Source organism: Sceloporus undulatus, chromosome 2 (assembly GCF_019175285.1).
Source record: "Sceloporus undulatus isolate JIND9_A2432 ecotype Alabama chromosome 2, SceUnd_v1.1, whole genome shotgun sequence".
Lineage (NCBI taxonomy): Eukaryota > Metazoa > Chordata > Lepidosauria > Squamata > Phrynosomatidae > Sceloporus > Sceloporus undulatus.
The window spans coordinates 93,703,475-93,721,607 of record NC_056523.1 but is presented as its reverse complement, the minus strand read 5'-3'; the positions used below and the strand labels follow the sequence as shown (position 1 = coordinate 93,721,607).

The following is an 18,133-nucleotide window of genomic DNA, read 5'->3' as shown; positions in this document are numbered from 1 at the left end:
CAAATGGATATTATTTTGTTCATATTGATCATTTCTACATTCAGCTACCTGGATACAACTTGTACTATCATCCCTAACAATGAGTCATTTTGAACCAGCTCATCTTCCCTCTCTTGGAAATCAATTTGAAAGCTTACCCTGCAAGCTGCAACTGCTGTTGAAGGTCTGATCTGGAATATATACTTGATGAATGCCTAGATACAGTCAGTCTGCGCCATACACAGGCTTCCCTTCCATGGCTTTTAGCATTTGCTGAAGTTGTGGTACAATCTAATGAATGGTTCATGCACCATGTGCATGCACCCCATTGTTTTCAATGGGGCACTAGCATACATGGTTTTTCCCTTATGTGGGGAGTCCGGAATGGATCCCCCATGTAAGGGAAGGGAGAACTGTACTATACTTTGGTAGAATATTCTGTGAGTGCTGGAGTACAAATCTGTAGAATTCCCATGGGACAGGCCCTTGGCCCATGGATTGAGGCAGGTAACAACTAACAAAAGAACAATGAAAATACAGCACAACAAGCGACAAGTCAAAACATAACAAGACATATCAAATCCAATTCCCTCTCTCCCTCCCACCCTGAAATATATTATATTATATCCTTCTTCCAGCATGGGATCCAAGGCAGTTTACAGCATAGATTAAAACCGCATATGGCTAAAATCAGTCCAGGTTTCCCATGCACCTATTTTTTAAATATATTTATTGAATTTTAATACATTATATAAGAGTATGCAACACAAAGCAAAAGGAAATAATAATAATAAAATAGAAATACTATAGACTTCCATCTTGCATTATTACAAATGTCACAATTAAATAAAAAGATCACATCTGACTACTGCATGATTCCATTTTGAGCTGATCATATAAGTGTAATTATCTGATCAAAGTTCTGTATCTTTGATTTTGTGCCTGGCTTTGAGCATATTTTTATTTCCAAACTAGTACCACATTTCCTCAACCTTCTCCCATTTGTTCTCAAATTCGTGGTTTGTTTTTCCTGCAGTATACATAGTCAGTCTATCCATTATTAACAAATCATGTACTCTTAATTTCCATTCGTCTATAGAGGGCATTACCCTTGATTTCCAATATTTAGCATAGGCCATACATGCAGCTGAAATCATGTATAAGATTACACTAATCTGGTTATGGGTCAATTTGACTTGTATCAAGTCCCCAATGTTTAGTAGGAACAATTCTGGAAGAAGAGGAATGTTTATTTTTAAGATTTCTTGCATTATTTTATGTATGCTTTGTCTAAATTTTTTGACCTTTGAGCATTGCCATGATATGTGATACATGGTTCCAATTTTGTCCTTGCATTTCCAGCAGTTGCCATCAGAGTGTTCTTTCATCTTGGATAATCTGGATGGGGTTAAATACCATCTGTGTAGAATTTTTAGATAATTTTCTTTTAACATATTGCATTTAGTAAATTTCTGATTATATTTCCATGATTGCTCCCGCATTTCTAAGGGTATTGGTCTGCCAATATTTTGCATCCATTTAATCATGGTTTCTTTAATGGATTCTTCCTTCAGCTCATTATCTAAGAGTAGTTTATAAGTTTTCTTTATGAATCCTTTTACGCCTCCCAATAAGATTTTATCAAACTCTTTCCATTCTGTCTCTATTCCTTCATTTTTTATATCTTTGTTAAATTCTTCTCTTAATTGTAGATAATGAAGCCAATCAACAGTTATCCCTTCTTATTCTAGTTGTTCTCTTGACTTAATTTTGATTCCCCCCTTTATATCTATCAAAAGATATTCATATTTGATCCACGTATTGGTTCCCTAAAATTCACGTTTATGGAAGGCTTCTTGAGAAGAGGCCCACCTTGGGATTTTTGAGTAAAAAAATTTCTTACAAGATTTCCATAATCTAAATAATGCTTTCCTGATACAGTGTAAATTAAATTCTTTATCTATTTGAGGGGAATCATGACATAAATATGTGTGCCATCCATTTTTCATTTTAATTCCTTCTAATTCTACAAGTTTATGGTTGTCCAAAAGAATCCAATCTCTTTTCCATAGGAGTGTGCATGCACTGTAGTGTAATTTGAGATTGGGGAGACCTAACGCTAACCCACCTTTTTCTTTTCTGTCTTGCATAACTGCAGTTTTTATTCTGGTTTTTTTTCCCTTGCAAAATGAAGTTGGCCATTTCTTTTTTCCAAATCATGAATGGTGATTTATTTATCAGTATGGGGTGTGTTTGAAATAAAAATAACATTTTGGGAAGGACAGGCATTTGAATTGTTGCCACTCTGCCCAGAAGCGACAGTTGTTTGTTGTTCCAATTATTTAGATTTTTTAAAATATTATTCCAGGTGTTGTCATAATTATTTTTATATAGATCTGCATTTTGATTAGTGATTGTAACCCCTAAATATTTAGTGGGGTTTTTTTTTTTTTTAGTTATCTGAAATTCCATTTTTTTCTTGTATTTTTGGTACTATAATTTCTTTCTGATACTGGATTTTTAAAAATCAGAATTTCCATGGCCATTACAAAGAGAAGCAGAGAAAGGGGACATCCCTGGCATGTTCGTTTGGTGATTTTACAATTTTTAAAGTCTTGTTCTGGTTATGTCAGACGTGTGATATTTCTCAAACCTCTCCCAACATGTGCTCTTCTATGTGGCAGATGTGTTAGTAGCTACTGTCAAAATTGTGAATTTTTCTTCCTTTTGTTACATCTGTGAACTGCTCACTTCAAAAGAAATACACTGTGCCCTTACTTTACGTGGGAGATCCGTTCTGGACTTCCCTGCATAAAGCAAATACCACCTATGCTCGAGCCCCATTTAAATGAATGGGTCTAGTGCACGTGGTGGTGTGGCAGCGCACACACGCCATGGGCACATGCCCCATTCATCCCTATGGGATGTGCTGCCCCGTCTCTCCGTGCGGCTTTCAGCATATGCTGAAACCCGCGTAAAGTGCGCCTGCATACGACGCAGGCGCACTGCATTTAGTGCCTTTTAGAACACAAACTCCCTAAATATCCAGAATTTCCCAACAAACAAAAGAAAGAAAAAGTAAAATGCTGAAAATGTGAAGTTGAAATAGGAAGATACAGAAATAAAGACAAACTAGTTCTTCCTTTTTATGCCAAGCTGAAAGGTATCTCACGCAGGAAGGGAAGAAAATTATTGTGGAATTTTTTTTGTACCTTTTGCTGTATATTGCAGAAGTTCCTACTCAAATGCAAGGTTAAATAAACAGGCTGCTTTTCTGTTGTCTTTCAGGGAAAGTAAGAAGCCTAAGTTCATCCTTGTGGTCACTGACCCATTTGACAGCTTTGCATCTCAGTGACAACTCCTTATCACGTATTCCTTCAGACATTGCCAAGCTTCACAATCTGGTATATTTGGACCTCTCATCTAATAAAATCCGCAGTTTGCCAGCAGAGCTCGGAAACATGGTGTCACTCAGGTAAGCATGAGTCCAATCTGAATATGCTTAAAGCTTCTGCATCATTTTGTGTTGTTGTTTACCTAAGAACTATCCCTTGTTAGTTTGTGCTAATTTCAGAGTAAAATCTACTCTCCTGGTTTATTACCAGTTTTGCACTGTAATCTTTGAGCTATAAGGTGCTTGGGGAAATCCTGTTTGCTCTATTCTGCATTTCAAATCAGAGTTCTTTTAGATTGCAGACTGGTTTGTGAGGTCTTCTGCATGATCACAAGAGTAATCTAATCATCTGTCTTCCTGCCCCACACTTTCTTTGTTATCCTGGAGTAGGGCTGTAATAAATTAGTGATCTCTTCAGAACCCGTGTGAAATTTCAAGGATGTCTTGTCCAGTTCTGGGAGTGAAAAAAGCGCCTTTCAAAAGCAGAGACCCAGATGTCTTGTTTAAAGATCCAAATTCACTACCTAGCCACCTAAATCAGGAGTTGGTACTTTTCCACTTAAATATGAATCTAGATTGCTGGCACTGTTGTACATTTCACACAGATTTTTGTAAAATCTTGTCCCAGGTATTACCTTTTCATATCCCTTCACCTTGCATGTAACTTTCCCCCAACACTACTATAAGAATAAACACACTTGATGGTATTCAGGGTATGCTTGAAATCATTTCGTCATCATCATTTTTATTATTATTGTTATCATCATCATCATTGTTTATGTCGCACCATCCATGTACATGGTACTTTACAGTTACAGAATAAAACATTTCTAAGTATTCCAGCAATGTAAAATACCAACATGCAATATTAAAATACAATAAATTCAGAATTTAGAATAAAACAAGAGAGTCAGTACAGATAATCAAGTATACTAAAGACAGAAACATTAATCTTAAGTTCCAAAAGATTTTAGAAAACAAAAAAGTTTTTCACACTACAAACTCAATATTTCTCTTTAGCTTTGACCCACCATAGTTGTCAACTCACCATAAATAAATGAGTAGTTTCATTTTGGCCATAGTAGATGCTACCAGAGAAATTGCATAACCATATGTGCATCATGACGTTCCTCAGAATTACTACTAGCAATTTTTTGTGGTACATCAGTTCTCGGTTATCATATTGCTCTGTCTTGTATGCTTCTTACATTTTAAAAAAGGTTTCAGTGTGTGTGATATTCTGTCTGCACTTGCCACTACCTAAAGTAGTGAGCTGTGATGTCTTCTGGAAAAAATTGTCAGATGAGTGCCATGGTGTCCATTATGCAGACTTTGATGAAGACATCACATTCCTATTCAAACATTGCCTCACCACAAGCTACTTCCAGTGGGACAATGGATTCTATGAGTAGAGAGATGGGGTAGCCATAGGAAGCCTTCTGAGCACCATGATGGCTAACTTTTACATGGAACACTTTGAAAAGCAAGCCCTGGAAACAGCACCAAAAAAGCCCACAACATGGTTCCGATATGCAGATGATACTTTCACCATCTGGAGCCATGGAGAAGATTTGACCATGTTTTTCAACCATCTGAACAACATCACCCTAAATATCTAATTCATGAGGGAAAAAGAAAAGGAAGGAACATTGTCATTCTTGGGTGTCCTGGTCATCTGCAAACCGAACCAACAGTTGGGCCATACCGTATACAGAAAACCTACACATATGGGCAGATACTTACACAAGAACTCCAACCACCACCCAGAACAAAAAAGAAGCACAATAAAAGCACTGGTAGACCACGCAAAAAAGATCTGTGAACCCCACCTCCTGGAAGATGAATTGAATTACCTAGACTGGGCTCTACAGGCTAATGGTTACTCCAACTCAGATGTCAGGGCTGCCAGACCCAGAAAAACACATAGAAGTAAAGACAAACAACCAGCCAAAGGGAAGGTATTTTTTCCATACATCAAAGGAGTCACAGATAGGATATGGAAAGTGGTGAGCAAACACAACCTCCAAATGGTCCACAAACCGACCAAGAAAATCCAGCAAATGCTGCACTCAGTGAAGGACAACAGGAGAGATGTTCTCACTTCTGCAGGGGTTTATCACATACCACCCAGCTGCAGACAAGTCTACATAGGGACCACCAAACACAGTGTTCAAACACGAATCAAGGAACATGAGAGACACTGCAGACTGGGTCAGCCAGAAAAATCAGCAGTAGTAGAACACGTTATGAACCAACCTGGGCATAAAATACTGTTTGAAAACACTGAAATTCTGGACCATGCCAACAACTACCAGGTCAGAATGCATAGGGAAGCCACTGAAATCCACAAACACCTGGACAACTTCAACAAGAAAGAAGAAACCCTTAAAGTAAACAAAGGCGTGTTACAGACCGCCCAAAAGCGGGCGGTCTGCTGCCGCCATCATTAGCTACGCTGAGAAGCCCCTGCGACCAGACCGCGAGGCTTCCCAGCGCAGCTAAAAAGAAGCGCCAAAATGGCACTTCTTTTTGGCACCTGGAAGTGGTGCCACAAGGCGCGCACTCGTGGCATCACTTCCGCCGTGCGACATCTGGACGCTGTGTGTCCGAGCCATAAAGATGGCGGCACCCGTGTGGACAGATGCTGCCATTTACTACTCACTCCGTGCATACTAGGGAAAGTAAGACCCTTCCTAACCCTAGCATGCCCCTTCCTAATTCTAGTACGCGCAGAGCGCGTACTAAATGGCGGTTTGTAAGGTGCCAAAGTTTGGCTACCAGTCCTGAAAAACACCAAAATCAAGACTCTGCCCATGCAAATGAAAACCACCCAGGTGAGGTTTCCCAGCAGACAATGGATCATTAATTAAAGAGACACCCGGAAGCCTTGCCATTCAACAACAGAACAATACACAGATTTACATGCAAATCACTTCCTCTCAACCAACAGTATATATATCCCACTCTCTTCCATGCCAACATTCTCTGAAGATGTTAGCCACAGCTGCTGGCGAAATGTGAGGAGAAAACTCTTCTAGAACGTAGCCTTATAGCCGAAAACCCCACAAAAAACTATGGATGCCAGCCATGAAAGCCTTCAACTTCACATCATTGACTGTGATGGCTAGGGCTGCTAGACTTACGGTCCAGCAATATCTGGAGGGCTGAATGAATTCCACTCCTGTGCTAGGGGAAAGAAATAAAAGGACTGTGTGTCTCTACATGCTGAGAGCTAGCTATATTTTCTGGTTCCATGAATGCAAGTACAGTATATATTTGCTGCTTCTGTCCATTTGTGCTTTCTTTGGGAAGCCTTTTGATCCTCTCCAATTTTTAAAAACAGTTTGAGTCTAATGATCTCTAATTGTTCAATTTATCTATTCTTGTGGGCAAAACTAAGAAATGTCTGCAGAGTCCTCATTGTTATTAGCTGCCATCAAGTTGACTTTGACTTTTGGTGACCTTATGAATGAGAGACCTCCAAATCACCCTATCATCAACAGCCCTGCTGATGTCTTCTCATCTAGGACTATGGCTTTCTTGATTGAGTCTCTCCAGCTGTAATGTGGCCTTTTTCTTTTCCTACTGCCTTCTACCTTGCCAAGCATCATTTTCTTTTATGAGTCATGTCTTCTCATGATATATCCATAGTCTCAACTTAGAAATTGAGCTTGATTTGTTCTTGGACTAATTTATTTGTTTTCGGTGGTCCATGATATCCATAGAACTATTCTTCAACACATTTCAAATTAGTTCATTCTCTTCCTATCAGCTTTCTTCACTGTCTAGCTTTCACAACCATACATACAGATCGAAAATACAGTTGGCCCTTCCCTTATGTGGGTATCCATTCCGGACCCCGCCATGTAAGGGAAATACCGTGTAAACTCAAGCCCCATTAGAAACAATGGGCTTCATTCCTGCAGTGCGCCGTGGGGCATGCGCCATGGGCACACACCCGATTGTTTCTTCCAGAGTGCAGGAGAAGCCTTTTTGGTGTGGCTTCCAGCATATGCTGGAAGCCGCGTATAGCATGCCCGCATATCACGCGGGCACACTGTACTATGATTTGAACAATCCTGTCTTGATATTTAATGATATATTTTTATATTTGAGGATCTTATCTTGGTCTTTCATAGATGCCCCTCCAGATCCTAGTTGTCTTCTGATTTCATAGAATCATAGAGTTGGACGAGACCACAAGGACCATCTAGTCCAACCCCCAATTCTTGACTACAATCTCTGTTTCTTGGTCTGGAACTCATTATGTTCAATATATAACTTCTCTGTACTTCCAGTATGTATCGTTTTGCTAATAGGGCATTAAAGTAGCTGTTCCTGTATTTCAGTATAAATAAATACATTATTAGATTACTCTTTTCATTAGTTAATGTTAAATGATTGCCCAAAAAGCCACAGCAATTAGCTGGTAGCTTAATATAAAGTGTTCTAAAAATATTTTGTGTTGGCTCTTTACATCATTTTGACTAGTTATCTTGACAATAGGAATCATTGCTCCATTATTTTTTCTTCATTAATAGTTTAATATTTTGCTTAGAAGACTTAACAAATTGGTTTATTTTAATTCATCATGTTTAATATCTCTTTGCAAGATCATTAATCTTTTTTGTTTAGTCTTCCATTTTTAAAAATAAGCCTTTTAATACCGTTTCTCTTTGTAGTTAAGCAACTAGTTTGAAATAATTAACTTTTATATTTTACTACTTTTGTCTTCATGTGAATTGCTAATAGGGAACTCCATTTAAATAACAACCTGTTACGAGTTCTACCGTTTGAGCTGGGAAAACTATTTCAGTTACAGACACTGGGTTTGAAAGGTATGAATTTTATTTAGTTTTCTTACCCTTTGTCTGCATTTTTGATTTGATTGAATCCTTCAAGCTGATAAAGTTATTATATTGGCTAGAACTGACACACTAAGATCTAAGCATTTTGAAATTGTATTCTCCGTGAATGCCTCAGGACTACAGTCCTTTAAGAATATTTTTCATAATCTTTTTTTTATTTATTTATGCCTGTAGAAACCTAGAATTTTTGCTCTGTTGTTGACTTACATTTGGTGATAATTTTGTGAAGGGAAAGCATTTTTTAGCAGTAATTTTATATTCAGTGTTCTGAATGAAGCTTCCCTGATACTAGAACTAAATATAAAAACAAACAACAGAAATATCTAAATCTAATGTCTCATCATTCCCCCCCCCCCCCCCAACATCTTTACAGGAAACCCACTTACACAGGATATTCTGAATCTCTATCAGGAACCAGATGGAACAAGAAGGCTACTGAGTTATTTGCTTGATAACCTGGCAGGTACTGCAAAAAGAAGTAAGTAATGACTTTCTAACACATACAATTGTGCCTCTTAAAAATAAATATTATCTCATATTTATTTTTGTCTTTCTCAATAGTTTCAACAGAACAGCCACCTCCAAGATCTTGGATTATGTTGCAAGAACCAGATAGAACAAGACCAACAGGTAATGCTGAAGCAATGTGTGCTCCCCCCCCCCACGACTAGTGAGCTTGCCAATTTTTTTGCTTGAGCAGTTTATTTCTTGATCCCTTCTTTTTGATAGATACTATTATTTATTTATTTATTTATATAGCACTGTAGATTTGCACAGCGCTGTACATAAAACAATAAATATATAAGAGTAAGCCTGCCTATGGCGTACAATCTAAGAAATAATAGGATAATACATATAAAATACATAGCAATACAGGAAATGCTTCAATAAAAAAGGCAACATTCTAGAAGGAAATTTATGATTTCCTTACTTGAAACATCTGTTTATGTGGCAGAAAAAGACTTAGATTTATATTATCTATTCCAACCAAAGTAGACCCATAGAAATGAAAATGACTCATGTTATGTTGATTAATAAGATCAGTCATTTCAGTGGCAAAGCTCTAGTTGTGTGACTCTGTTGCTGTGAATCTCAAGCTCTGATCCTCCGGATATTTTGGACTTAAGCTCCCAGAAGTCTTAGCCATCTTGGCCGGTGGTCCAGGATTCTGGAAGCTGAAGTCCAATAGATCTGGAAACCAGAGTTGGGGAATCACTGCTGTATTGGATCTCACTGGCATCTCATCCGTTCTACACTCCCTCCTTCTGTCACCTTAAAAGCCTGTGAAACATTAGGAGCAGGGGTGGATGTTGTTGTTTGCCAAATTGCTTGAAAATCTATTGCAACAGAAGAGGGAGGGGAAGAATGTCCTGATTCCACTGGCAGTGGATCTGGAAGTACATCCTTGAATAGAAAATACACACTACATACACGCTGCAGAAATAATCCAGTTTGGCACCACTTTAACAGTCATGAAATTCTGGGAACTTTAGTTTTGTGAGACATTTTTTTACTGCAGTGTGTTTTGGACCCTAGAGTCCCTTTTTAGAAAGGAAAGAGTAAGGACTAAAACCAGTTTTAGAGCTTGAGTAAGCATATATATTGACTAAAATTCTTTTTTGTATTTTCTGTTCAAGGCTGTACTTCTAGATCCACTGCAAGTGGAACCATGGCCTTCTTAAAAATACATAATTTAAAAAAAAAGATAATTTCACATTTTCCCAAAGCAATATAATCATGACACATCTAGGTCCAATACACACTGTAGAAATAAACCAGATTGAGACCGCTCTAACTGCACTGGATCACTTTCTGGGAACTGTAGTTTATTTTGACACTAGAGCTCTATAAGTGTGTCGTGATCAGATTGCTTTGGGAAAACTTGAAATTATCTTTTTAAAAATTATATCTAAAATTAAGTGGAGCCCAATTATTATATCAATGCCATACAGTGCCTTCAGGCAAAGTTCTTAAATATTGGATAATTGCATTAAAATTGAAACTTTAATCTCAACTATATTGACCTATTGCCTTATTTTATAGCCCATCTCTGTGCATTGTGTTTTCTCAGAAGTAAGTCCTGTTGGCTTACATTTAGTTTGTCTGTGTAAGGCTGTAAATTAAATTCCTTATGAAACAAAGTTTCAGCTGATTTTGACCTGAAATTCAGTAGCAGCTCTGAAGTCGTTTAAAGGCTACTGTTATCTTGGAATGGTTCCCTAATCTCTTAATATAAAGTGGCTTTAAGTTGTCTTTTGAATGAATTATTGACCTTGTAGGTGAAGTTCTGCACTTCTTTCCAAGTAGATGGTACCAATACATTATGTACAGTGGAGTGTTGTCTTGATGAATCATGCAAGTCCAAACCTAGCATGTATATTTTTTGATTTATTAAAACAGGCAATTTAAAGACAAACCATAATTCCAACAAATTCTGACAAGGGGGAAGCTGAAATGGTTTGCTGTTACATTCATGCAGTTTGTTACATCCTACTCCTGGGTTACAAAACCACCAAGATTACATTTAAAAGTAATAGCTTCATAACATAAACCATATGAGATTATCAACCAGAGAAACTAGGTTAGAAGTTAAAACTAAAACATAAAAACTGTATTTGCCACACTGTCGTTTGATGACTGTTTTCCACAAGAGAAAAAATAACTGTGTGTGTCCAAGGGGGGTTGCCACCTTTTGAACCATATATCAAAGTTAGAGCAGGGAAATCTTATTGCTAATAAACTATTGAAAGGACAAGTGCATACACTGGGCAATCTTCATAAGTAAAATTCTTGTTTTGCAGCTCTATTTTCTGTAATGTGTTACAATGTTCTCTGTGATAAATATGCTACTCGGCAGCTATATGGCTATTGCCCATCATGGGCCTTGAACTGGGAATACAGGAAAAAGGCTATTATGCAGGAAATCTTGAGCTGTAATGCTGACATCATAAGTCTTCAGGTGAGAAATTACTTCCTTTTTGTTCATGTACTTACCATTTTTAGATATTTAAAATTGAACAATTTATGTACACTTACAAGATGAGGGTAATCAGTATGTGACACCTGTAGTATGTTCTTTTGGACAGCGAGGATAGGAAAAAAGAGCCATCAGCTTTGTCCTAAAAATAATTTGTATGCACTTGAAATAAGACAGTCACATGAGAGAAGGACTATTGCAGAATGACTATGAAATGTTACTGTTGTCTTCCCCCCTCCCTGTCTCCATCGTAAGAGAAGCATGAGAGTCATTTCCTGATTTATCATTCTTGTGTTGAGATTCATTTGCTTTCCCATCTGTTAGAAGAATGAGTTACGTGGCTGCCGATGATGTGCCAAACTAGCAGATGCAGTGAAGAGAGTTGCAGAGCTTCTCTGCTGGGGATTACATGGTCTTGAAGCAGAAAACGGGAATTAGGGTCAGCCCTGCTGGACAATGCATGCTTCATCAAACCAGGAAAATTATATTTTGCTCTTGGTAATGAATGTTATAGCTTGTCCTTTAAAGAGCTTTGGGTAGCCATTAGTAGAGCAAAAAGTAGATGACGTGCACAGTTTAAATTGCTATTGTAATGGGTCAAATCTCTTTACAGGTTTCACTATCCTTTCCTCCCTTTGTGTCCTTGTTCTTCTTCAGTTGTCTTTTTCTCCCTTCTATTCTTCCTAAAAACAAACAGTTCACATTCTAATCATGTTTTTTTGTAGTGTTATGGGCACAGTTCTCGTCAGTGAATTAATATAACTTGTGTCTTCTGGTGTGTGTTACCTAACGACCTTTTGAGAGGCGCTTTTCCAACAAAACTGACAGTAAAAATACTGGGTATTTTGTATGTTTGCAGTGTTCACTGGTTCTCCCATTTTATTTGAAACAGTTGTGTATTGGGGTGTCCAGGTTAGTAGATAAGTTTTCTACTTCTTGGGTTCACTATACTTTGAAGAATGCTTCTTATGGAACCCTTACACCTTTCCTTTGCATTATTAGATTTTTTTTTCAATGAACTTTTTGGATCCTGAAAAGCTACACATTATTAGCTTTGAGGAAATGTGGAATTGTTGCAATTCTGAGGGAGCAATTATAGATTGCTGGACTCATTTATAATTTGAGTCATGAAGTTTAGTAGTTTTATGAAAATGGTTTAGTGACTGGCTGCCATTCAGTATGATCTTGTGTGAATTCTGCTGTTAGTCTATAAATATCTGAGTTCTAATGTTATATTTCATTTCTACTTTTGGATTTTGCTTGAGTACTTATTCCATGTTTGTGTCTGGTATTTTCTATCTTTTGAAGTTTTAGACTATTTCTGTTAGTTGGTTCAGCTGCCTAACTGGAACAGATCTATCACTTTGTACAAGTCATATATAGATGGAGTTTCAGGAACTGCCCTAACAGTTTAGCAATAAACATTTAGTATGACAAGGCTCACTCCTTCAATCATCTGCAGCTGTGTGCACATCTGATATCACTCTGTATTTGTGTGATGGGTTAAACCATTTCACAGAAATTTAGTGTGATGTCTGGTATATTGCACCACATTCTCCTTTAGAAAGCTCAGAACAGCTACACGAGTTCTTGGTGGTCTTTTGGCTGAGACTGTAGAGATGGCTTCACATCAAGTTGGTTATACACCCATCTAGCTTTCACAGTGTTGATTGTCCTGATGTGTAACCTGTACTCAGGACAAGAGACTATTGTTGGGAGAGAATACGGAGAAACTGAATGGTTTCCAATTTGCAAAGGGGTCAAGCAAAGCTGCATTTTGTCACTCTGTATGTTTAACTTGTATACTGAATATATACATAAAGCAGAGGAAGGAGGTGTGAACATTGAAGAATTAACAATAATGTAAGACACCATATTACTAGCAGAAAATAGCAAAGATTTGGAATGTTTACTTAATCCTCCAACTCCACAAAAAATCTTTTAGGACTGCTAGGAGAGATAGTAAGGATGGTTAGGCAACTAACACCAGTCCCTTTGCACACACTTTTTAAAGGTTTCAACCCATGATATTCTAAACTTTGACCTCACGTCCTTATAATTCTGTTTCTGTCTCTTCTGTTTGTGGATGTTATTGTACTTCAAAGCATCAAATTTAAAGACTTGCTTTAAAAATGTATTTGGAACACCATCATCTTGATTTAATTTCATATTCTTCGTATTCTTTCTTTCTTTCTTTCTTTCTTTCTTTCTTTCTTTCTTAGGAGGTTGAGACTGAGCAGTACTACAGTTTTTTCCTAGCAGAATTGAAAGAACGTGGGTACAATGGATTCTTTAGTCCCAAATCTAGAGCTAGGACAATGTCTGAACAAGAAAGAAAGCATGTTGATGGCTGTGCAATATTTTTCAAGACAGAAAAGTAAGCAATAATTTGTATTTTGTTCTCTTGCTACAGTGAACTAAGTTGCATGGCAACATCAGCTTTTTGGGTTTTTTATGTTTCCACAAGAAAAGTAGACAAGTTCCCATAGTCTTGTCAGTCACTTGTTTATAAATTTTTAATTCTAAAAGGATTGGTTAAGTTACTTGAGTAATAAGTAATATTTTGGCTATTCAGACTGGGTGATTTGGGTAGTAACTTTGCCCACTGCTGAAACAGAAGAATCTTATGTGCTTTGTATTCTCATAACAATTTGGTGCTTTTGCTTGGGTTTAGAGATAGATGGCAAACTTAAAGATTTGTATGTTAATTTTCTGGGTGGATAACATTTATACTGAAAATGTAATGAAATCAGCATTCTTGAGTGCAGTGAGCACTTGGTATCCACTGGGGATGGTTCCAGGACCCTCCATGGATACTAAAACCCGTGGGTGCTCAAGTCCCATTAAGTACAACAGCATAGTAAAATGGTTTCCTTATATAAAATCGCAACATCAAGATTTGCTTATTGGCATTTATATTTTTAAAAAATATTTTCAAGCCATAGATGGTTGAATCCGTGGATGAAAGATTCATAGATACATACACTGTATAGGATCTGTAGAAGTTTAATCTTAAGAGAACTTGTACAACTCAAGACTAAGCTATGAATCATGAAGCCCCTGCTCTAATCTCGCTACCATGAATTTGTTAGCAAGCCCCTCTCATCTCCCACCCTCAATCTCCCATCTAAGATGAGGATAGTAATACTGATTTAATTTTTAGGCTTGTAAGGAATGCAACTAAGTAATTCATGTGAAGTCATCTTAATATTAAGTGCTGTTATTATCAATATTAAGATAGCATTGCTCTAATGGCAAAATACAACATGGCACAGAGAGGTATTTGTGGCGTGCACTGACTAAAGCCATGAGCCCTGAAGTCCCATGTTTAAATCTCACTTCGGCTTTGAAAGTACTAGAAGGCCTTAGGCAAGTTAAAACCAACCCCCTCCCTATCTGGTGTTAGAAGGGAACATTAATATACTTCACTAACGAGGTCTTGTATCACCTTTGAGACTAACTGTATGAAAGAAGTTTTAGCATAAACTTTCGTAGACTTGGTCTATTTCTTCAGTTGCATGAAGGAACAAAGGCAGGTGGAAAGATGTTACCTAAGGCCAGGGTGAGTGAATGATGAAAGATGGAGAGAGGTTTCTCTGGGAACCAGAAAAGAGATAGGATAAACAGACCAAGAGGGGCTTCGTGAGACTGAGGTATTAACTAGTCTTATAATATGTGTACTGCGCCGGGAAGTCATTGTCTCTGTTCAACCCAATGATGATGGATTGGAGTTTGTGGCTATATTGTATTTCAGCTGTTTCTCTTTCCAATCTTAATCCCTCAGTGACCATAGTCAAAACTCAATTTCATCCACAAGTTTTCCATTTCTATGGTTATTCATATGGACTGATATAAATGTCCATTCTGGGCAACAGTTCACTCCATGTATCTGAGAAAGTGCACCAAGTCAACAAAAGCTTATACTTCAACTTTTTTTTGCATGGTTAGCCTTAAAGGTGCTACATGATCCCTTTGCATACTGATATTCCAGACTAATATGGCTGTGTCACTGAATACTACAATAAAGTGTGTCAAACTTGAACATACAAAAATATACATGAATGTATTTTTTTTTTAAAAAAAACTTTTTGGGACATTACAAGAATTTAGTATGGAGGGCTACAAAATATGAGACTGTTTGTAGTTGGGGTTCAGTATGTTTCTTACAGGAACAAAGGAGTGAAACAGACGTCCCTGAAGGAGCAGCCTGCCACCATCCCTTTTAGCACCGCATCGGGGCCACAGCAACCACACGCCGTGGCCCCAATCCGGTGGTTTTCCAGTCCAAAAGAAGTGACAAAGTGCTTCTTCTTTTTAGCCCAGAAAAAGGGTGCCCTTACTGCAGCTACGCAGCTCTTCCCTGTTTCTTCAGTGCTGCATGTCTAAATGCTGCACCAAAGAAATGTAATGACACTGTCTGGTTGGGCAGATGGCATGACGCCACTTTGGGGGTGGAGTAGGGGTGCGATGTGTAGTCGCCACGCCCCCACTCCACCCCAAAGCTGTCCCTTTTGTCCGGACTGTACAGCCCCAAAATCTCTACAAATTTGTGCATATGAAAAGTAAACACAGACAATCCATTTCTGAATTTATTAACATCTCTACAATTGACTGTTCTCCCTGCGAAATGGTGACAATTTTACATCTCTGATCAAAAATTCTGTAAATTCTACCAGGAATATGTATCTCAAAGGGAAAATATTTTAAATGCACTACCTTCAGTTAATAATCAATTAATCATGATGTAACTCTTTTTGTATTTTTTCCTCTTCTTTTCTTTTCTATTTCCTCTTTCTTTCTATTTTTCTTCACTTTTGAGTTATGTATTATAGTACTTTAATGCAAAATGTTTAAAAAGAAATTGTGGGTAAATAGTAGCTATGTGTACATTTTGGTATATTATCATTTGGTTAACATATCTGCAGTGAAACTATGCGTATGTGCATTTTTTATTTCTAAAATGCAGATATCTTGATACTGTGTTCTTAAAGCTTGTAAATCGTATTTTAAAATAATGGAAAATGAAGTGTCATATGTATTCTGATTGTTTTAAGGTTCAGCTTGGTTCAAAAGCACACTGTTGAGTTTAATCAACTGGCCATGGCAAACTCAGAAGGATCTGAAGCAATGCTGAACCGAGTAATGACAAAAGATAACATTGGAGTTGCTGTGTTATTAGAACTACGAAAGGAATTAATAGAACTATCATGTAAGTAACTATCAGTCCAGCTTTGGACTAGACTCCATTGTGATTTCATGGCCACAGTGGAGAAAAGAGAGTAAAAGTGGCTGATTATAAAGTGACATAATGTTTTTATTTAGAGAGGTAGTAGCTAACCACTTCTTCTTTTAAAGATGTCTGTGTTCTGTGGTGAAGTGAATTTTTGGTTAGATAATTATATTCTTGTTTGTTTTGGCTCTGCAGTGGGAGTGAGAAACAACCCATACATCACATATCAGAATTGTCTTAACATGCTGCACCATTCTAACTTTCACCTTCCAGATCTACAGAAAAATATTTTATCTACCTACATTGAGAGCCTTTAGTGATACATGGGAGAAGACATGCAAAATGCAAATAACTCTGAGAACTTGAAATGAAATTTGAAAATGAAAAATAAACATCACTGGGCAGTGCCCATCAGATTTTTCAATACTTTATGTTGCGCAGGCATTATACCCAAAAGCGGAAAATGATTTTGGCACAAATCCTTCAGACACTCATGTGATTTTTTTTTTAAAGACCAAATATATTTTCTAATGTCTCCAACTTTTAAGGACAGTTTTAACAAGTTTGAAGTAGCATTGGAAAACAGTGAGAGTTCTTGAGGCTGTAGAAGGATTTATTCAGAGTTCACTGTTTTCTCCTGTCTTCCTCATGCTTATGCTTCCTTGTTCCCCAAGATTCTCATCTTTCTTTTTGCTTTGAGTGCTTTTGTATATGTACATTTTTGCAGTCAAGGCACTGCTTAATTTAGTATGGGTGACTAACTGTCCTTGGTGATGTTGAATTATGTCTGTCTTAATTAGTTACGTAAACATTTCTGTCATTTGTTACTGTAAACAATAACCTTGCTCAGAGATTATTTACACAAAGGGAAAACACAAATTCAAAGGTGTCCAGTATGTAATCTTGCCCCAGAAGTCCTTCAGCTCCCTCCTCCTCTTTATCTGTTGAGAAATAATTGTCATGGTGGGGGCTACTTGTGGGTGGTCCCTGTGCAATTCAGAACCATGATGTCTTAGGGTTCTTAATCATGTGAGAAACGTCTGCAAGTAGAAAATTTTTTCCAGTGGAATAGGAATACTAAGCCATGGGGAAACTGACCTGAGCTGTGCTGTCATGGGAGTAAGACAGTAGACAGTAAGTGCAGTCTTTTTCTACCTGAACTGTTCGTTACAGCACTAATAGCTAAATAAGGCTAATGTCCTCATAGGTTAGAGAATTTTACATATACTTGACTTCAGTGCTCTGTGGGGAAAATGCAATAACTGAAGAACACTGACATTAAATACAAACTTTAACTCTGTATATTAAAAGTTGTATTTGCTGCAACTTCCTATATTGGGAATTGGGAGAAAGGTGGGATGTAAGAAAATATAAGCATCATTATCACCACCACCACCCCTACATTTAGAGATACAGTACTCCGCTTACTTACAGTCAATTACTGCAGCTCTTTGCCACCATATCAATAATATAATAAAGCCAGCAGAGGGAGCACAGAGCCCCTTTATTTTTTAAACCATAAAATGGCTGGCTGGTTCAAAGAATCCTGGATATATGAAATTCAAGTTAATTACAACTGACTTGCTAGATTTATCAGCCTGAACTACTTTTTAAAGCTCTTTCTGCTTAACGGAGCCCATGAAATGAAGTTTCACTTCTGACATCTGAGGTTTCTTTTGATTTCC

The 18,133-nt window shown here is 37.5% G+C and overlaps 1 protein-coding gene across 3 annotated transcripts in view; it reads left to right on the top strand.

Moving 5' to 3' along the window:
- The window catches only part of CNOT6 (CCR4-NOT transcription complex subunit 6), a 65,142-nt gene that overhangs the window by 36,130 nt on the left and 10,879 nt on the right, over nt 1-18,133 (top strand). For 2 of the 3 annotated variants that reach the window (XM_042449420.1, XM_042449422.1), the window contains 7 exons: nt 3,268-3,454; nt 8,126-8,211; nt 8,615-8,719; nt 8,803-8,871; nt 11,043-11,200; nt 13,441-13,595; nt 16,273-16,427. In XM_042449420.1, the coding sequence (XP_042305354.1) occupies nt 3,268-3,454; nt 8,126-8,211; nt 8,615-8,719; nt 8,803-8,871; nt 11,043-11,200; nt 13,441-13,595; nt 16,273-16,427 (915 nt within the window). The remainder of the gene's footprint in view (nt 1-3,267; nt 3,455-8,125; nt 8,212-8,614; nt 8,720-8,802; nt 8,872-11,042; nt 11,201-13,440; nt 13,596-16,272; nt 16,428-18,133) is intronic. The other variant, XM_042449421.1, reaches the window with a different exon arrangement.